This window comes from Spermophilus citellus (genome assembly GCF_964194105.1).
Source record: "Spermophilus citellus genome assembly, chromosome: 17".
Taxonomy (NCBI): Eukaryota; Metazoa; Chordata; class Mammalia; order Rodentia; family Sciuridae; genus Spermophilus; species Spermophilus citellus.
Window position 1 is genome coordinate 66,861,559 of NC_138199.1, and position 21,131 is coordinate 66,882,689.

Consider the following 21,131-nt stretch of genomic DNA (forward strand, 5'->3'; position numbering starts at 1 on the left):
AATGTTAGACAGTTCATTTCTCTCCAGTTCCTCCCAGCCTGGGTTAGCTGGAATCACAAGGTGTTTTGCAAAAGTTGTCTTATAGCTGAACCTCGAAAAGTGATTTTTCTTTGCATACTTCAAAAGGATATTAATCAAATCCACTTTTAATTACATACTCCAGAGCACTGCAATATTAAACCATGGGATATTAAATTCTTGTCCTGGGTGTGAGAAGGCAGGCATTCAGAGGAGCAACGGAGCTGGGGTGCTAACGGGTCGGTTGCTTCTGTTCCAGGCTTTGACTACTACTTTGGGATTCCATACAGCCATGATATGGGATGTACTGATGCCCCGGGCTACGACCACCCTCCTTGCCCAGCATGTCCCCAGGGCAACGATTCCTCGAGGTAATGCTCTCCAGCATGCTGGCTGTGGGCATCAGAATACAGGGAAGCCTAAGGCTGCGGTCCATCCAGAGTCAGCAGGAGAAGCAGACAGGAGATTGTAAGACAGCGAATAAGTCAGAGTGTGTGTCCAGAGCAGATTGAAATGCATTGTTTGCACTCTAATGCAAAGAGGAGAGCCACTGAGTATTTCTGATGGAATTTTCCAGGTTCCTTGGATTGTTTAGCTCCAATGGGGAGAGACTTCTGCTGCCAAGGTCTCACACAGGTGGGGCCTCCCTCCTCCTCGGCCTCCTGGCTTTGCTCCTGGGCCACTCACCTGGCCCAGACATTGGACATAAGGAGAGAGGGAGTGTGGCAGGGAGAGAAAGTACACAGAGATCCTTTTGAGCTTCTTCCCGCCCAGAGCAGTTGGCCAGAATTCTGACATCGGAATGTCATGAAGACCCTAAATGGTGTTTTAAAAACATATTCAATTTAAAAAAGTGCTCATGATATAACTGTAGGTGAAAAAGGAAGAGACAGTTATCAGAAGGATCTTCGCCACCTCTATCTCCATATCGTCAAGAGCGACTGCAAAGAGATGTGCCAACACGTTAACAGGGCTCACTCTGGTTGTCCAGCTAAAGGGTCTCATTTTCTTCTTTTGTTTCCAAAAGGTTTTCCAATAAGCATCCATGCAGTTATGGTCAGGGAAAGGTAATTAGTTGGGCATGGTGGCACACACCTGGAATCTCATGCCTTGGGAGGCTGAGGCAAGAGGATCTCAAGTGAGAGGCCAGCCTCAGCAACTTAGAACTCCAGCAAGACCCAGTCTTAAAAAATAGAAAGGGCTGGGGATGTAGCTCAGTGGGGGGGCACCCCTGGATTCACCCCCAGTACTCCCCCTGAAAAACAGATCCTGAGCGGTACTCAGGTAAGGCGTCAGCACACGCCCTTTGCTCCATTTGTTCATGGGCCGCTCTGTGGTCATTTCTTAGGTCACAAGTGTCTGGGCCACCAGGGTATGTGAGTCTCAGCTGGTTCATCAGTAACAACAGTTAATATAATAACGGCTGTTTGTTGAGAATCGTGACATTCTGGACATTCCCTCTGCCTAGCTATGATCCACATGAACACGGGGGGGAGGCGGGTGTCCACCCTGCCCTCACAGAGCTGGGGGGAGAGAGGAATCAAGATTCCAGTCTAGTTCTCTGTGAGTTCAGGGCCTGCATTCTCCATGCTTGGTTCTTGAAGAAATGTAGAAATCTTCCAGGTGTGGTCGCACACCTCGGGAACCCTAGCTACCCTGGAGGCTGAGGCAGGAGGATCACAGCCTCAGCCACTTAGGGAGATCCTGTCTCAAAGTGAAAGAATAAAAAGGACTGGGATATCGCTCAGTGGTAGAGCACCCTGGGGTTCCATCTACATCACGCCCCGCCCCCCCCGCCCCGCCCAGATGTAAATGATGGTGGAGTTGTAACAGATAACAAACAGCTGAAAAATTCAACCCCAAAATGGAATTAGCATGACAACACCCAACAGTAATAACTCTTTCTTTAAAAAAACAAAAAACTGCTCGGTCTGGCCTCACCTCCTGAGCCTCTCTAGCGGGGTTTGCATTGACATAGGCAGAACAGGGAGTTTCAAATTCTTCACAAGTTCCTGTCTGGGCTACTTCTAGGCCTCTCACACTGCATTCCCCAAGCCCCTTCCTTCTCCATGGTTTTCATCTTCTTCCCTCGTTCTCTGAGGGGATCGGGGCAGAGGGCTTGAATATTTCCTAAATTCCTGTGCAAAGCATCGGTTACCTCCTTTCCTGCTCCTGGGGCACTTCAGTAAGGAGACACCGACAACCTCAGGTCATGACCATGAGGCACGCTGTCGGAGCAGCCCGATGGCGGGCGCATTTTAGTCTCTAAGACCCAGGGCAGAATTTGCTGTTCCAGGGAGTTGTTATCTATTGGGCTCCTCTGCCCGCTTTTCCCTCATTTGTTAAACTTTCTCCAGATTCTTCAGACAGGGTTCAGAATTAAAATTGCCCAGCCCTTCTTATATCACCTCCTGTCCTGACACCTGGTGTCCCGGGAATTCCTGACCATGGACTTGGGGCATACCAGATGTCGCCCGGCCACACAGAGTTTAGTGGAGAAAGCCAGACAGGGGGCTGCTCATTGGCTCTGGGACTCTGATTGAAATAAGCTGCCCTGGTCAGACCTCAGTGGATCTCCCTGAAAAACGGGAGCAGTAACATTCCCTGCTGTAAGCGTGTCGGCGTCCCCGAGTCTGGCCAGCCTTTCCAAGGACACAGAGATCTAGTCCAAGGGAATGGGGGATAGTGCTCTCTGTTGGTTTTACACCTGGGGGAGATGGCCACTGGCAATATCACTTGCAGCCAGCCTGTACAGCGTTCTGGGTGCGATCGTTGCAGTAAAGCTTTTCAGGCTCCTCTGTGGCTCCTGAAGTCTGGGAAATGAAGACTTCCCTGTCTGTGGCCTCCACGCAGGAACCTTGAAAGGGACTGCTACCCAGACATCGCCCTTCCTCTCTACGAGAACCTCCACATCGTGGAACAGCCCGTGAACCTGAGCGGCCTCGCGCGGAAGTACGCCGAGAAGGCGACCCAGTTCATCCAGCAGGCAAGGTGAGGAGCCCGCCTCCCCGGTGCTGGCCCGTCCCTGCCCACCCCTCCGCGCACTGTGTGCCCTGACCTCAGCCCCACCAAGGCCATGGCAGTTTTGTGGTGTAGCCCAATAAAGAAGGATGCATGCATGTCTCCTGTAGGTAAAACGGGAAGACTATCCCCCTGGAACCTCTGGTCCTGGTTAGAAGTTCCTCACTGATGTTTCTAGCATGTTTCTGGGAGTGTCTCACATCTGGCTTTGCTCATGTTCCACAGTCAGGATCATTCTGTCTTTCTTTACCAGACTGAAGGGCTACTCCTAGAGGAGGGTAGGGCCTCCTCCTCCATTCTGGACACATTGGTTGAATTTGTCAGTTAGTGAGGTGTATTAGTTTCCTGTTGCTGCTGTAACAAATGATCACCAATTTAGTGGTTAAAGCAACAGTAACTTCCTCTCCTGCAGATCTGGAGGACAGATGTTGGAAATGAGTCTTTAGAGGACTAACATCAAAATGTCAGCGAGGCTGCTTCTTTCTGGAGTTTCCAATGGAGAATTTTTCCTCCTCTCTTCTAGCTTCCAGTGGCTGCTGGCATTCCTTAGCTAATGGCCGCATTATTCTGATCTTGACTTCTGTTGTCAAATCTCCCTGGCTCCCTCTTTTAAAGACACTTGTGATTGCATTTAGGGTCAACCAGGAAACTCTAAGGTAATCTCCTGATCTCAGGATCCTTAACATAATTGCACCTGTTAAGTCTCACCTGCCGTATCAGGTAACATTCCCAAATTCCAGGAATTAGACCCCAGGTATCTTTGGAGATCATCATTCAGCCTGTCAAACGGGGATACACATTTCTGCATCTATGGGGCCCAAAAGGTAACCTGAAGGAGAGAAGCAGGCTGAGTGGGAGGCATTAGGGAATGGCAGGGCCTGCAGTGAACATGCACGCATACACCCCATGTAAGGGAACAGCTGCCCCCTAGCTTCAGCTGCATAGTGGGATGGATGGGAATGCGAGCCTGGATTGCCAGGTTTTCCCATTTCCAAGAGAGACAGGATATTTAGCTCTCATGTGAAATCCCATGATCTTAAAATGTTATAACTTACAAATTAAAAATAACGAAAAGCAAAAAACAAAACCCGCGCCACAGCGTTTCTCTAGCACACCCTGCGGGTTGCGAGGCCTGCTGGTGTGCAACCTCTGCCTGGTCAGAGCCAAGAGTGACCCAGTGTGTGCTCATCTTACCTTTCCTTCCAGATTGTAAACTCCTCAAGGTCAATGGAGTCATTTCCGTTAGGTCCACAGCCTCACCTTAAAGGAGAAAAAAAAAAACTGCCGCATGACCATCTGCTTGTGCAGAATTAAGAGACTCCCCTGTGGGTAGGGATCAGCTCTGTTCCTCAGATGTGCAAGAATCTTCCACCCTTTGCTCAGCCATGTTGGGAGACGTGAGCAGGGGAGAGAGTGAGCAACGAGGGAGACCCAGTTATCATGTTCTGTTGATGAAACAATCCACGGCTGAAGGCCTGACTCTCAGGAGCAGCCTCCGAGGGCCTTCAGGATCACACGTGAAGGGTTCAGCTGGACTTTTTTGAGAAACACTATTGATTTTTCTCAGATTGCTACTATAAAAAGGGCAAAGTCCCTTCTCCCCCCTGAAGAGTCAAATGTCCCTGGAACTTTGAGATGGTTTTAGGCTGTCATGTACCATGGCCAGCGGATGCTTCCCGGCAGGTGGGGACAACCTTGCTTTTGCAATGTCTCTAACAACACAGGGATATTTTTTTTTTCTTTTTCTTCTCTCTATCTTTTTTTTTCCTCCTCACTCCCCAACTGAAGCTGGGGGATTGAACCTAGGGATGCTCTACCACTGAGCTACAACCCTAGTCTTTTTTATTTTATTTATTGCTAAGTTACTGAGGCTGGCCTTGAACTTGTGATCCTCCCGCCTCAGCTTCCTGGGTTGCTGGGATTACAGGCGTGCACCACCACATCAAGCCTCAAACTGCGCAGGTTTCTGAGGGGAAGCTATGGCTGGGGACCAGGGACTATTTAGTACCTGCTGTACCGTGGGCACGGTACCTGAATGAGTTAAGACACACATGAACTCCATTCTCCTTATCAAATGAAAAAGAGTGAAGACTTTGCTAATTTATTCATTAGTTGAAAGTCATGGACCCTGTTGGCTTTTCACTGTATAGAAGGTAATTCTCAGGCATGCAGGTTTCTTTGGGATTTAACCTGCTGATTCACCCATGAGTTTCTGAGCCTCCACAGAAAAGACCCCTAGATCCTCGCTCCTTCCTTCTTCAGGACCCCACCCCACCTGCCCTTCCTTCCACTTGGTGGTTTGTCAGAACCACCAGGTGTCCCTCGAGTGTGTCTTCCTGCTTATTCTTGGGAAGAAACCTCCCCCCCAGGACTCCTTTGAAGGTGTGTGAGGGGGTACTAGGGACTGAACCGAGGACCTCCCACACACTAGACAAACACCCTACCACCAAGGCATGTCCCCAGCCTTTGAGAGTTTTCCCTGGGTCTTCACTTCGTCTCAGTATTGCTGAACTCTGATCGTGGGTCTGGATATTTGAAGACAAGGCTCTGATGGGAAAGTGGGCGGGGAGTTCATGTCATGGGCTCCTGGGTCGCGCAGCCGGTGGGCCCTTTACAGGGTGGGTCTGGGACTGTGCGTGGAACCCGAATGAGTGTATTGGGATGGCATAAATGGTGGCTTAGGAGATCTGAAGTCCGAGGCTTCTGGGAAACCTAGAGTGTGGTCACTGTCCCAGCGTGTCCGAGACTGTATGTCTGTGTCCCCACCTAGCTTTGTACGTGCAATCCCTGACCCCTAAGGGGATAGGACTAGGAGGTGGGACCTTTGGAAGGTAATTAGGTTCACATGAGGTCATGAAGGTGGAGCCTCGGGATGGGATTAGTGTCATCAGAAAAGGAAGAGCTGGGCACGGTGGTACAAGTCTGTAGTCCCAGCGACTCAGGGAGCTGAGGCAGGGGGCTGCCGGGGTAGGAACAGCATGGTGAGGTGCAGGAAGGTGGAGGAGGTGGGGTGGGAGACTGGCAGACAGGCAGAGCCGTGGAGGGGGACGGGAGGCAGGGAAGAGACCAGTGCTGAAGGCCGCAAATGCCCGCTGCAGTGTCGGGGTTGACCAGCAGGCTGCAGGGCACCCCAGGAGGTTTCTACATGGAGAACTGTCGGATCAAGCGCGGGTTTGTGAAGGTGGCTATAACGCCAGGGTCCAGAGGGAGAAGGAGAAGTAGAGGGGCAAGTGACTGCTGCTGCCTCCCTTCTAGAGATCCAAGGGGTCACCCCAGAGGCCAGCGGTGGGGAGCTGCCCCTCCCTCCCAGCTCACCCAGGCCTGCCTGTCTCTGGCCAGACACCAGCCGGCCACCCTCCTAGCGAGGGGACACCCCTTGCCTGTTGTTCTGCTTTTCCCAGCAGATGTTTTCTCGGGCTCGACTGACCCTGGTCTTCATCTTTAGCACATCTCCGGGCCCTGCCCGGCCTGCTGTCCTGGAATCTCCTCCCGGGCACTGTTCTCGGTATTTTTCTCTGCCCACCACTCTGCTTGTTTGGCCACACAAATAGCCTGTTCCCTTTAGAGATTCCTGAAAACAAAGATAAGCCAACAGAAAAAACCCCATCATCCTGAGTCCCACACCCCAGAGATGACCCTTTCCACAGATCTGCATGTGTTCTTGCAGCACTAACCCTCGGCCGGGGCGCAAACACATTTTGCCGCAGCTTCATTAAGGACGACCGAAGGAGACATTTTTCAGGCAGAAGTGGAAGCACACTAATAATCCACCTTTTTTTCACCCTGAGAGCACCCGGTCGCTCCCACTCTGCTTTCCATTCAGCCCAGACCCATACTCAAGATGTGGCTTGGGAGACAGATGCCCCCAGGGACCCGTTTGTGTCCACCCTGCATGACATCTCCTTTGTGAATCCTCATCTGTCCTCAGGATGCAGGAAAAGAGGTCCCTCCCTGGGTACCAGGTACCCTCGCCGCTGTGGCCTGGCTTCGTAACGACTAACAAACAAGCTGCTGTTCATTCAGCGCTTGCTGGGGGCAGTTAGTAATCGGAGCAGCTTTCTCGGGATGTGGTTTCCCCATTTTACAGATGACAGAGAATAAGTCAGTTGCTTTTAATCAGAGTTGTGTAGCCATGAAATAAAAAAACCCGAGATGTGGCCGCAGCCCTCCCAAGCCTGTGTCCTTCATCTTTCCACTCTGCCCCACCTCGTGAACTTCTGTGTCCCCTGAGGTTCGTATGTGCAAGCCGTAACCCCTAAAGGGATGGGACTAGGAGGTGGGACCTTTGGTGCTAATGTGACTTTGATAAAGGTGGGAGTGTGGAGGAGGATGGCGGGGTGGGTCCCAGGGTGGGCATTGCACCACGTGTGGTAGTGAGCTCCTGGAAAACGGCCCCGGCCTGGAGAGAAGGCCCGTGTCTTTGGGGTAAATCCTCTCACTGTAGTTGATTTCTAGCCACCCACGAGATACCACCGAGGGTGAAAATGAGCCACAGCACGCCATTACGTGGGAGTCACAGATCTGAATGTGGCACATACTCGAACATGAAAATCGCTGCCTTAACTGTTTCGGTGTAATGTTCTGTGGCGTTAAGTAGAGTGACATTGCTGTGTGACCGTCACCCCTGTCTCCCTCCAGAACACTTTTGTCTCTCCTAACCAACACTCTGCACCTGTTAATCAGGAACTCTGACACCATCAAAGATGATGTCCTGCAGGGTGTACACCAACGGTCCCCGGGGACCTCAGTCTCCCTCCTTCCCCCTCCTCCTTCCCCTCCTCCTGGGCCACTCATTGTTCTACTTTCTGTCTCTGAATTTAACTTTGCTGCGGACGAGTGGAACCATATGTATTTGTCCTTTGGTGACTGGATTAGCAGGATGTCCTCAAGGGTCATCTGTGTTGTAGCATCCCAGGCATTGGATTTTAAATTTTACTTGATTTTCATTAACTCAATGCAAATAGCCTCCGAGACCTGTGGCTGCCCCGTTGGCTGCCCAGCTGTGGGTCCGTGGTGAGGAACCGTCAGCTGCATGGGGAAGGCCGAGGCCCTGTCTCGGGACGGGTGTCCTGGGTTTTATGCCTGTCAGAGAGAGAGAGAGCTAAGGACAAGCGCAGTCATGCAAGAGGCTCCCAGGGCACGGCTGAGGCTGGGGGTGATGTGGACCAGAGTGAGCTCAGGAGAACATGGGGATGATTTGAAAGCCAAGTGTCTGGGGGAACCGATGAATAAGGGGCCCTGCTTCTGTCCGCACCCTGTGTGTGTACTTGATTGAGCTTACTCACCCCCCTTCTCTGTGTGCTTAACAGACACCCTCCTGTGGGCATGGCCTGTGGGAAGGGCCTCCACCAGGGGCCCTCTACAGAAGAGGACAGGTAGTGGTTCTACAGCTGCTTTTGCCTGGGGATGGGGTAGGGAAAAATAATTTCTGAGTGATACCAGAGGCCACAGGGCCTTTGCATGGAGAGGAGGAGGAGCTTGGACAACACGAGTCCCTTGTAGTATGTTCTAAGTAAACGCTGAAGGACTGTTACTACAACATTCTTGTTTATAACCTGCAGACCAGATGAGCTCCACATTTCCTTAGAAGGTTATAGATGAATGTGTCCTTGAGCCCATGGCAGACCCTTTGGGGGATCCCCCAGGTCACGGGGGATCCCAGAGGTGCAGTTACCTCTCGTGTCCCCCTTTGTTTCAGTGCCAGCGGAAGACCCTTCCTGCTCTACGTGGGCCTGGCCCACATGCATGTGCCCCTAGCTGTGGCTGGACCACGGGCAAACCCACGGGGCCAAAGCCCATACCGTGCGGGTCTCCGGGAGATGGACAGTCTGGTGGGTCAGATCAAGGACAAAGTTGACCACACGGCGAAGGAAAACACACTCCTCTGGTTTACAGGTAAAGTAGTGAGAGCCAGCCAGCCTGGCTGCGTGTCCTGGGTAGCCCTGCAGCTGCCCCATGAAGAGCAGAGCCTGGTCAATGGTCCTCTTTAATGGGGCCGAGGCTCGCTTTGAACTTGGGCCCTGATGATGGTGGTTGGCTTCCATGTGAGCATGTGTCTGCTGGGCACTCGGTGGCTGGGGCCCTGGAAAGGTGTGTCTGAACGGTGCTTCTCGCTGGCCCCATGTGTGTCGAGGAGGGCCTCCCAGGTCTTGCTCTTAATTGCCAATGAATGACTTTGACCTTGTGAACTTCTGCAGTCTTGGTGCCACTCAGCAGCCTCCTGGTCCCAAAGACTCCAGGTGCTATTGGTCGCCAGGTCATATCTTTTGGCTGAGTGACCCTCATGGAGCTGAACTAGTGACCCCTCTAAAGGGCCCATACATGGATTGTGTGTCTCACGTCCCTTCCTGGAACAAGGGCAGTGGTAAAAGCACTGCTTTGGGGTCAAGTCCAGACCTGGGTTTGAATCCGTATCTACTGTTGGGAGAGTGATTGTGACACTCTAAGCTTCAAAAACTTGGGTTTCTAGTAGAACCTAGTCCACGGCATGTTGGGAGCTTACGAGAGGCTGGACAGGAAGCAGTAGATGCATAATAGATGCTCAGTGAGTAGTTGCTGGCTGGTGCTGATGCCCATGCTGTTGGGATGGCTAAACCCATAAGCAAGGCGAGCCGTGTAAGGCGAGAGGCTTGGGGGGCCTGGCCGAGGCAGGGAGCCCCTCCCCAGGCAGCTTAGTAAGACAGCCCTTGTCAAGGGCACTTCTTCAAGGCGAGGGGCTCAGGGTTATTTCTACAAGTCCTTCTCTGACCAGCCTCCTGCAATTCACGGGGCTGTAGGGCCAAGGAGGGAGAGTTGGTGAAAGTGTCCCGCCGCCACTGACCATTGGGTGTTGCTTTTCTGGTTTCTAGGAGACAATGGTCCGTGGGCTCAGAAGTGTGAACTGGCAGGCAGCGTGGGTCCCTTCACCGGACGGTGGCAAATCCATCAAGGTAGAGGGCTCAGCTGGGCCAGCGGAGCCCACTGCGGGAGCCGGCTTGGCTGGGCGAGGGGCTCTGCCTGGGGGTGGGGTTCTGCCTTGGGGTATCACTGTGAAACAGGGACACAGGGACTCACCAGCCACCGGCTCCCAGAGAGGAAGAAACGAGCTGGATGGGGGTCAAAGGTCCGTTCAGCCTGGACCATGCCTTTCTAGCCTTCTCTCCCAGGAGGCCCCTAAGAGGACCAGCCTTTGGCCTCAGGAGGTAGTCCACAAACCTTGCAATAAGTATGCGTTGCTCTTCTCCTCCTCTCCTTTCCTGGTCTTCGGTTTTCATCCTCCTCCTAGCCATTAATTTATTTCATTCATTCAAGAAACATTGAATGGACCCTTATGCAAGTGAAAGGTAAGTAATAACAACTCCATTTCTAGATGAAGACAGACTCTCAGAGAGGTTAAGTAACTTGCCCAAGGTCACACAGTTTATGAGACAGAGCCAGGCTTGCCACACAGTTAACGTTGGTGCTCTCCCTGCTACACCACCCTGCCTCCAGCTCAGGTTCTGTTTAAACATCTTCCAGCCTCCAGCTCAGATCCCATCTGCTCTGGGAAAGTTCCCCACAAGGACCTCAGCCTCTGAGAGCAGGGCCATACTGGGTACAATATGGCATATGGACCAAAGGCTGGAAAAATATGTTGCCTTTTGATACGTTGCTTCCTCCTGTGAGCATTCGACCTAAGGAAATAATTAACCAAGTACATGACAATGTATGTAAAATGAGTGGTCATTGCAGCATTTTTTTATATATATAGAATAGCAGGGTATAATCCCCAGATCAGCAAGAGAGGAGTGTCTAGAGAAATTGTGATACATCCATTTAAAGGAAAACTCAAGGCCAGGTGCAGTGGTGCGCACCTGTGATACTAGCAGCTCTGGAGGCTGGGGCAGCAGGATCACAAGTTCAAGGCCAGCCTCAGCAACTTAGCAAGGCTCCAAGCAACTTAGCAAGACCCTGTCTCTAAATTAAAAAATATATATATATATTAAAAGGGCTGGGGCGGGGGCTCAGTGGTAGGGCACTTGCCTAGCATGTGTGAAGTGCTAGGTTTGATCCCCAGCCCTACAATAAATAAAATTTAAATTTTAGAAGGTGCTTATATCCAAGGGCTTCTGAGACAAGACTGCCCCTACCGAGGACTGTCCATGACAGAGTGTTAAATCTGGGATCCCACTCCCTGCTGAGCAGGAGCCCCTAGCTGTCCCCAGACAGGGGGACTCACATCCTGTCAGTTCACGGGCTGCTCCTAGTTCCTGGGCTTCCTTGTCCCCGGCGTCTGGTGGTGGGAAGGAGATGCTGGTCATTCATTTTTACTTTTCTGCTTCAACCTGGCAACCCTTGGATCGGGTCCCTTGAGAACTTCACAAGCAAGGGACTGTCAGGCCGGGGTCATGTCTTGGGTCCAGAGATTTGAGTCAGGGGTCTGGAGAGCCGGACCTCACCCTCACCTGCAGTGATTGGACCACTTTATCTCTTGGGCCTTTGGTGTCTATATGGCTCTTTGGGGTTCCCTCCAGTTCAAAAAGGCTGGGATTTAGTTCTGATTCCTGAAGATAACTGAGGAGATGCTGGGGAGGACAGAAGTGTGGGGGGGATGTACTGAATTCCTACAAGCAAATAGCCTAGAGGAATACAGTATATCTGGGAGTGGTTTGTTGCGTGAGCTGATTTTTGGGGGGCACTGGGCATTGAACTCAGGGGCACCTTACCACTAAGCCATATCCCCAGCCCTTTTGAATTTTTTATTTGGAGACGGGGTCTCACTAAGTTGCTTAGGGCCTCCCAAGTTGCTAAGGCTGTCCACAAACTTGTGATCCTCCTGCCTCAGCCAGGATTCCAGGTGTGTGCCCTGATGCTCGGCTAATAATGCATTTTGAGACAGTGACTGTGCTTTCAGGATGTAGACTGGGGCCCTGTTCTTTGGAAAATTTTACCCAATAAGAAATACATTTCCCAGCGGGGTAACCTCCATCTCCCCTTCCTTTCTTTTTCTAAGCATTTCTTGAGCACCTATTCTTTCCTGGTCTCAGTGCTGGGGATACAAAGATCAACAAAGCCTTTGACCTCAAGCAATGGCAGGCTGTCAGGGATCCTGCCAAAATGCTGTGCTGACCCAGGAGGACCAGGCTGGCCGTGGAGGCTTTACATTTCTGTCCTAGGTGATGCCATTGTAGCTGATCTAGACATCACACTTTGGAAAACCAATTTAGGACATCCATGTCTACACCCTAGGAGTCTATAGTCCTCCAAGTCTAGAACTTCCAGCTCTGGTTCATGGTTGTCAAGTGTGGTCCCTGGACCAGTATCGTTAGTGCTACCAAGAACTTCTTCATGGGGGATGGGTCCCGGCAGCCTGAGGGTTAGCATGTCCTTCAGATGATGATGCAGGTTAAAATTCGAGAGCCCTCTATCTGTCTGGAGTAACACTGCTCAGTATAGGAGACACTAACCCCATGTGCCTGTTTAAATTAAAATGAATGAAAACTCAGTTCCTGACACTAGCCACACTTCCACACGTGGCCGGGGCTGCCACATTGAATAGTGCAAATGGGCCTCCACTTGGTGGTTGGAGTTTTGAAGCCTGAAGAGGAGACAGACAGGGACGTGTAGGGAGAAGGTTCTGGGCAGGGAGGGAGCGTCACAGCCGGGAGCTGCTCTCTGGAGCCACCCAGGGTCTGTACATCTGGGGCCTGTGGCATCCAGGTAGAATAAGGAGAGACAGGGTCAGTATTTGAAGGCCTTTTCTTTAAGGCAGAATGATTTGGGTCCTAATTTTTTAAAGAAATGTGAAATTATGGAGTTTAAGAGTGAAAATGACATGATTTAACTGTAGAAATTGAGGTGAAATTCATATCCCATTAAATGAACCATTTTGAATTGTCCAGTTCGGTGGCATTGACCACATTCACAGTGTCGTGCAACCACCCCGTCTGTGAGGTTCCAAGACATTGTCTTACTCCCGAGAAAAGCCTGTACCCTTCAGACTGTTGCTCCCCGCTCCACCCCCTGCCCCCAGGACACCATTCAGTTAACCTCAGTGGGGCTGAGAATAGGGAGCGGGGGCCCTGGACTCATTTCCATTGAACCAGAAACTATAAACCAGAGAAGCCAGAGACAGACTCTCCAGGAACAGCCTCACTTTAGTGGGAAGAGACCTCTTTATCGCACTCACCATCTGGGCCAGATGGGGAAACCGAGGCCAAGGAGGACGGAGGGCTGACCCCAGGAAAGGCAGGAGTCGAGGGGACCGTGTTATCTGGCCTCTGCTGGCCTCGTCCTCAGCCCATGTAATTACCCTTACTCAGACCTTTTTATATCCCAACAAGTGCTCAGCTGCTCTGAACCTCTCGGTTGTTAAGGAACACGCCTTTAGCCCCTGTGACAGGCTGAGCCTTCCTAGGTCCGTGGGAGGCACAGTGGAAACATGGAGAGAGCTGACCTCTTTGGAGGCCCAGACGGGCCAGAGTCCCCACTGCTACCTCGTCAGCGTAGGAAGCTTGGTTTCCTCTTCTGTCCTGTGGGCCCGTGGACCGCCCGTTCAGTGTGGGGAGACTCATCTGGGGTACTGCCTGGGCCACCCACCCTCCTGCTTGGCCTCCACGGATAATCTCTGTTAGACTGCTGCTTCTTCCTAGCGGAAAGGACCGGTACCCCACCAAGAGAGGGGCTGAAGGGGGGTCGGAAAATGCCCTGAGAAAGATTTTCCTGCGGATGAACCAGGCGGCTTAAATAACACAGTGACCATGTTCTGGGCCCTCTGTCTTGGGAAACTTGGCTCCTTGAGTCATCTCCTGGCCACACTGTATTTTGGGCAAGGCTTTGTCACAGACCTGTGACATGATAAGGTATCTGTGGGGCACAGCACTTGCGTGGTGGGGCTGGATGCCACTCTCAGGGGACTCCGAGAGCCGACTCTGAAAGGCAGTTCCTTAGGGGTAAACACTTGCTCATTCCAGCCAGCTTCCTGCCAACTCTTCCACAGCCTCCTTCCTCCTCTCGGCCTGGAACCCTGCGGGGATTCTGGGAAGCTGGGCAAAACCCTGCATGGAACCTGCATGTGGTGGGGTGGGAGCCACTCCGTGGGTCAGGGGCTGGGGTTCCTCTGGACCACCTGCTCTTCCTCACCCAGGTTCCTCCGTCGGGAGGAGGAGAAAGTGGGAAGCCTGCACCTCCTGCAGCAAGGGGCCCGGTCTCAAGAGCACACAAAGGAGAGAAGACAGTCAATGTTTTCGCAACGAGTAGGACAAACAGTACCGGGCCCGCTTCTTTCTCCCCGAAGGCGGCCTGCTAGACAGGCCACGCGCTGTCCTCCCCTGTTCCCGGGCCGGCCCCCTCCTCCTCGTCCCTTTCCTGGCCAAGCCGCGGCTCAGCTGATGGGATGAGGCAGCGTCTCCTGGAGTCCTCTTCTCGCCTGCCCGTGCTGGAGTGAGGATGCTGCCCTTGGCTCGCCCTCGCCCCGCCGTCGGGAGGAGGAGAAAAGAGCCAGGATGCAGGGGCCTGTCCCCAGGAGCAAGGCTGGAGTCACCCCCGCTGCCCCATGGGCAGGAGGCCCGGCCAGGGCGCCAGCCTCCGTCTCACTCTGAACCTGCTTCCTCCTCCGGCCAGGCCGGCACCTTGTTCTCCCCAGGACTGCTCCTGTCTGGAAACCTCCCTGGTTTTGTTTGAGGAGCAGAACTGTTCCCCCCTCCCGGGTGATGAGGAAACATTGTGTGGCGTTTGGCGTGGGCACCTCTGGGAGGCCTTGGCTGGGTGAAATCTGATGCTATCAGGGCCTTACGTAACGCTCCCCACTGGGACAGGCCTCTGCGCTCTGGGCTTTCGCTCCAGCGTGAGGCAGGGGGTAGGGCAAGGAAAGGTCAGAGATGCTAGGGGACAGCGAGGGACAAGGCTCATGGCTGTTGGCTCCGGCCGGGGCAGGGCCTGCGAGTGAGGACCCAGCGAAAGTCCAGCTCTGTCTCTTTCTGGATGAGGGCCACCGGGCTTGGTGGAATGTCCTCAGTATCATGCTCAAGGCCACCCCGGGGCCAGCAATAGCCCTGTGTTTCTAGAAAACCAGTAGGCCACAGGTGTCCTTGGTAAGGGCACGAGTCTATATTTAGAAACCAAGCTGGCTTCTCTGGAAGGTTATGGAATGTGCATTCCTCAGGACATGGGTGCAGAGGAGCCACAGATGTTCATGCCTTCGTGGGACGGGCAGGTGACATACCGGAGCATGCACATGTTCATCTTCTTTTTTATTTTTATTTTTTGGCAGTGCTGGGGATCGAACCCAGGGCCTTGCACACTCTAGGCAAGGGCTCCATCACTGGGCCACATTCTAAGCCCACCTGTGCTATTTTCTACCTATAGATAATTCTTTTATTTTTGAGAGAGAGGAATTTGCATTTGTTGGGCACTTTGGGGACAGGCTCTATACCAAAGAACCTTGCTTTGAACTTCATATCCGTGGTCTTAGGTGACTGTTCCCATACCCTGTACCTACAAGAGCCTCCCCCCACCTCACGGCCCAGAAGCTTGATAACGGAGGGAGGTTTCAGATACTGCCCGAGGCCATGGAATTGGAAGGAGCGGCCCTGGAGTTAGGACTCAGCTCTGCCTGGCTCCAGAGGCATCCTCCTGATGACCCTGTTGGTGCTCTTCCAACTCTGGTCTCTGGCCCGTTGGCATTAGAATCTTCTAGAACCAGAGCCCCACCCCAGACTTATTGAATTCGATTTTTCAGGGGGGATAGAACCCAGGAGTCGGAATCTGAAGTCAGTCCTCTCAGGGTAACTCTACTGAATGGAGACATTTGCACACCTCCTTCCGGGGGACACTGCCCCTGTGAGTCAGTGAGGAATGGCAGAAAGGCTGCCATTCCCAGGCGTAGGCAGGGGTGAGTCTTGCCCGGTCGGCCCCTGTCATGATGCGTTGCGGAATGCCACTTTACTTCTGTAGCCAGGGAAGAAGCAGTAAGCAAAGTCATGAATCATGGTTCCGTTTGTATTTTGGTTACTGAGGCTAAATATTTATTTCTTTAAGTAAGAGGTTCTGCTTTAATTAGAGTTGTAAATAACCACAGATGCATCGAAATGCATTCTCACGGCCATAAGATGAACATCTCTCAACTAACGCTCAAAAGCAAGGCGCTCACATTTTTTAATGGATCAGTGAACTTGGATCAAAGTATTCAGGCTTATCTGAACCAAGCAGGAGCTTTCGAAATGGGAGAAGGGCACAGAAGTTTAATTTGTGGACTCGTGTATTGTTGTTGCTGTAACTTATCAGGTCACATTTATGATGTGGTGGCATAAAAGTGTAAAGGTGTGGGCAATCGAAAGGCTGTGATCCAGAAGGACATAAGCTATATTTAGTTTTGAAATGGGTCCACTTCCTGATCTGACCAGGGATGGACACTCCCTTACATTCAGTCATTGGGAGACCCTCGAAAGATATTGGTGTCCATGCCAGTTAAATCACATCTGTAGGAAAGGGGCGTTAGCCTGGGCAGTTTTGTAAAAGCTCCGCCAGTGATTCTAACTGCATTTATGGATGGGAATTGCTGCCCTAGAAGGTTCAGTAGGGGGAGGGTGTTGGCTAGGCAGTTAGACCTGGCTTTGGATTCTGATTCTACCATTTGCTAGCTGGGTGACCTTGTGTGAATTATTGAACTTCTCTGAACTTTGGTTTCCTGACCTGAAAAAAATGGAGGTAAGAGTGCCTGGCTCGGAAGTTTGTCATACGGATTCAATGGCATCGTGCAGGGAAGAACCTGACATGATGCTTAGGAGCACTTAACTTGGTGTTTGGTCAGGGCACAATTAATAAGAGAGATTATTGGTAATGTTAATACTATGCTTAACTCAGAATGGGTTTCTGTGAGCAGGAGCATGGGTCACTGAAGAACGTTGGCGGGACAGGGCAGCTCTTCTGGACTTTGGCCATGGCTGGTGAAGATAAACCACAGCAAACAAGATTCTGTGCAAGCGCATGCAGCTAGTCATTAGACTCCAGAGCCCTGGGGACCCACAGAGAATTCTAGTCAGATCATTTTTTGTCTTCCTCTAGCACAGCCACCAAGAACCTGGGATTTGGAGCAGGATGGTGTCCATGTTATGGGTGATGAGTATTTTTTTCATAATTGCCCACACTTGGGACCCTTAAGCTAAATTCCCACTTGAGAGCCGAGTCTAGGGGCCTGTGACCAGTGCAGCTAGAATCTAATTGGGTCTTGCTGTTTAAGGCAAGGTGCAATTGGATTCACTGACCAGCCTTGACAGCATAGAGAGAGATTTGTCGCTGAGTGGCCACCCTGAGGGTCTTCTCTGAGCTGAGCGATCTTGTTCTCTTTCTCCCTGAATCTCTGCATGGGTGTTGTCCGCTTTGCTGACACCTACATGCTGAATACTGGCTGAATTCCTCCCCATCCCTCCAGCCATCCCTTTGCTGAAAGAAGACAACACAACGAGATTCTTCTCTCTGAAAAACATATTGACAAGGTCAGTCACCTGCAAAAGGGTGGCACAGAGGGTCGTGGCAACCAAGCTGAACCTCTAAGAGTGAAGAACAATTAGCATATTTACTAATTAGGAGCCAGTTGACCCTTCTGGAAACATCCTGGGGTCCAGGACTGAACCCTGTGTCCCACTGCATGTCACAGAACAGACCCGTGGCTCTTGCCTTCTGGAACCCAAACTTTGACCTTTTCTTAGCATCTGGCCTCAAAGGTTATGCAGGTCCATTTCAACACTGTGCCCCGTGGACATGCAGCTCCCCAGGCGCCATGGCTTCCAGGTGTCCACCGAGATGACCCTCCTGGGCTGGGAATCACCCACAGAGCCTCAGCACCTTGCACCTGTGAGGCTTGCTCCTGGCCTTTTGGCCTCCGGCATTCCAAGGCCACATGGAAATGAGTTTATGCTCCCTGTACTTCGTGATTCTCTGCCCCACGTGCGTGGATATTTGGAATAGACTCCGTAGGAATTCTCTGGATGGGAAGACTGTGTTTGAGAAACGCTGGGCGAGATCAAAGGGCTTCTCACTCAGCCTGCAGCGACTTCAGCTGGTTTCTGGAGCCCCACACCCTTCAACATAAACAGGGCCTAGGACCCGGGTGGTTTTGTGATCTGCTTCTTGGGTTCTGGGGCGGGGGGCGATTTCCAGAGCTGGTGATGAGAAGGCCCTGAGAATGCTGAGCATTTCCGGTGTGGGGTGCTGGGCCAGGGACATCAAAGGTTCGGCTGGTGGCCATGTGAGTGCGCAAGGACAAAGCCTTCATCTGGATTCCCCTGCCCACCCCCACCCCCGCCCTCCATTGCTTTTATTATTCACACCAGCCAAACATGGGGAAGTCGCATGACCGAAGCGTGTGCAAGCCACAGACAGCGCTCGCCTTGGCACCGATTTTTACACGCGAACTTTGTGGAATTCTTGGCCTCTGGCTCAACCAGGATGAGGGCGGGGTGTGTGGGAGGGGCAGGATGGTCATGGTTAATGCAGTGCCACATGTCTTCAGGATGTTTCCATAAAGCATGACCTCATCTCTTCCAGCCCGCTGGTTATCATTACGCTGGTGGTCACTTTTGAGTTCGTGGTTACAAAAACAATCCCTCGAATTACCAATGTGGAAATTCATAGATTGCACATAGATGATCCTGACCTCCCCGCAAGAGACCAGAGGTTGGGACTGTGACTGTCACTGTCTCCTTGACATCAGAACAAGTTATTAATTCAAGGAAAAACAAAGCAAAGCAAAGCAAAGCAAAACAATTCAATCTGGGCCGGATCGGTTTGGCACATAGACAATGAAAGAGCTGGGGAAGGTCCTCCCTCTTGCACTTTTTTAAATAACTGTAGTTCTTCATCCTAAACAGACAGCTGCAGTATGCTCAGTCGGAAGAGGAATTCATTTGTTCAGCAAAGATTTGTTATGCACCTACTGTGTCGTGGGTATACAAGACTGATGGAGTCTTACCAGGAGGAACGAGTTAATAAGCCAATAAGATAATTTAAAATGGAAAGGTTTTCAGAATGGAATTAAATGACATGACTCAACAGAGTGAGGTTTTTTGTTTACATATAAGTCCAATAAAATAAAAGTGTGTATTGAAAGACAGTAGCTAATTGGGGAAAAGTAGCTAGTTACTTTTTTCTTTGGTACCGTGGATTGAACCCAGGGGCACTTAACCACTGAGCCACATCCCAGCCCTTTTTATATTTTATTTAGAGACAGGGTCTCACCGAGTTGTTTAGCGCCTTGCTAAGTTGCTGAGGCTGACTTTGAACTCAAGATCCTCCTGCCTCAGCCTCCTGAGCTGCTGGGATTATAGGCACGTGCCACCACGCCTGGCTGGTTACTTTTTTGAAAAAGTCTTTTCTTTGTTGGGATTCCTGAAAACTCTTAGAGAGGGCTGTTCTCCTAAAAACTAGCTCTTAGCTGGAACGAAGCCTCAGGTTATCACTGATCACGAACCAGCTGCCTCCTCTCACAGGGGGAAGCCCAGCCAAGCAGACCACCTGGGAAGGTGGGCACCGGGTCCCGGCCCTGGCTTACTGGCCCGGCACAGTCCCAGCCAACGTCACCAGCACTGCTTTGTTAAGGTATGAGACCCAAATGACTTTGTGATGTGGGTTTAGAGCCAGAATGGTGGTGGGTGCTTGGGTGGCCAGAGAGTCCAGGAAGCTCGTGGCACCCTCCTTGGAAGTATTCCAGATTCCTCCAGAATTGGGGTGTAGCAGGAGGGATTTGCCCAAAGGCAATTCCTTATGCTAGTTCAAGGCAGGTATGGTGGGACTCAGCCACCCTGGGGATGATGGCTGAGTGAAGAGGGGACCTGGTTGTCACATGGGTCGGCGTCGGGTCCTGGCTGTGTCTGCTGCAGAGGAGGCAGCAGCACCTCGTCTCTGGGGTCCTGTTAGTCCACCGTGGGGCTTGGGGGAGGTGGCCCAGGGTCGGCTGTGAAAAGCCAGCATGTCACCGGCACCCAGATGTCCCAAGAAAGGAGTCTAGATGCCCACTTTCCCTGGAGGGGACCGGGGAGGGAGGTTGCTGCGGTAGGGGATGGGTCCTCGGGTGAGGTGGCTCTCCCACCTCTGCCCGCGCAGCTCCTCTGATGAGTCAAGGCTCAGAGAAGCCACTGCAGGCTGCACGGTAGCTGCCCCTCGCCCAACGCAGATCCAGAGCCCGACTTTGTGGCAGAGAACTTGACTGCGGATTGTCAGTCTGGGAGCAATGCCACCATGGAACCTGACTTACATGGGGACTTCTGTTTCAGCCGGGCACATCTTTTCTGTGGTTCTGCCTTGACTTCACCAGCCGCCGTGACCCTCTGTGGAAGCCAGGGCTCATTCATGGTGTCAGGGTCTGGTCTGGTTCAAGAGCAGTTCCCAGCTGCAGAACTTCTTTTCTTTGCTTCCTTCCCTTTTTTTGGTACTGAAGAGTGAACCCAGGGTGCTCTACCACTAACCCACATCCCCAGCCCTTTTTATTTATTTATTTATTTTAAATTTTGTGACAGGGTCTTGCTCGGTTGCTTAGAGCCTAAGTTGCTGAAGCTCCTCAAACTTGTGATCCTCCTGCCTCAGCCTCCTGAGCCACTGGGATTAGAGGCGGGTGCCATCATACCTGGCTTGCAGAGGGGTTCTGGCATGATGAGCACAGCAGATTAGAGGAAAGCAAGAGTCCCTGGCTCCCTCCAGCATCCCCAGACCCAACAGGGACACGGGGAGAGACTGGAGGCCAGGGGAAGGAGGAGGAGTACACAGCTCGGAGTGGGGGATGGGTAGGCAGCATCCCCGGCAGCCTGTGGGGCCCTCAGGAACTTGGGGTCAGCCCTGTGCAATCAGGAGGATGCAGTGTGCTGTCAGCAGGTGCCAGTAGATATGACAACAGTGTCACAGCCTGGAATCTGTGATGTCAGGCTGGCTGGGACGAAGGCCAGGCGGGCTGCCTTGGGTGTAGTGTGAGTGCTTATCCAGAGGGGCCAAGGGTTCGCAGGCTGGGCTGCACCCGCCCCAGCAGCTCTGCAGTCCCTTGGGCAGCGTCGCTGACAACCGAGCTGTGCTGTCCTGTTAATTGAGGGTCTTGGAGGGTGATGATGGATGGAGGGGATGGTTGGGTGGCCCCAGGAAATGAGTTC

At 52.1% G+C, this 21,131-nt stretch overlaps 1 protein-coding gene across 7 annotated transcripts in view; it reads left to right on the forward strand.

Annotated features, from left to right (window-relative positions):
* The window catches only part of ARSG (arylsulfatase G), a 118,284-nt gene that overhangs the window by 71,838 nt on the left and 25,315 nt on the right, over positions 1 to 21,131 (forward strand). For 6 of the 7 annotated variants that reach the window (XM_081272698.1, XM_081272697.1, XM_081272696.1 and 3 more), the window contains exons 5-9: positions 278 to 389; positions 2,872 to 3,009; positions 8,738 to 8,934; positions 9,888 to 9,968; positions 19,485 to 19,593. In XM_081272698.1, coding sequence (XP_081128824.1) covers positions 278 to 389; positions 2,872 to 3,009; positions 8,738 to 8,934; positions 9,888 to 9,968; positions 19,485 to 19,593 — 637 coding nt within the window. The remainder of the gene's footprint in view (positions 1 to 277; positions 390 to 2,871; positions 3,010 to 8,737; positions 8,935 to 9,887; positions 9,969 to 19,484; positions 19,594 to 21,131) is intronic. The other variant, XM_081272701.1, reaches the window with a different exon arrangement.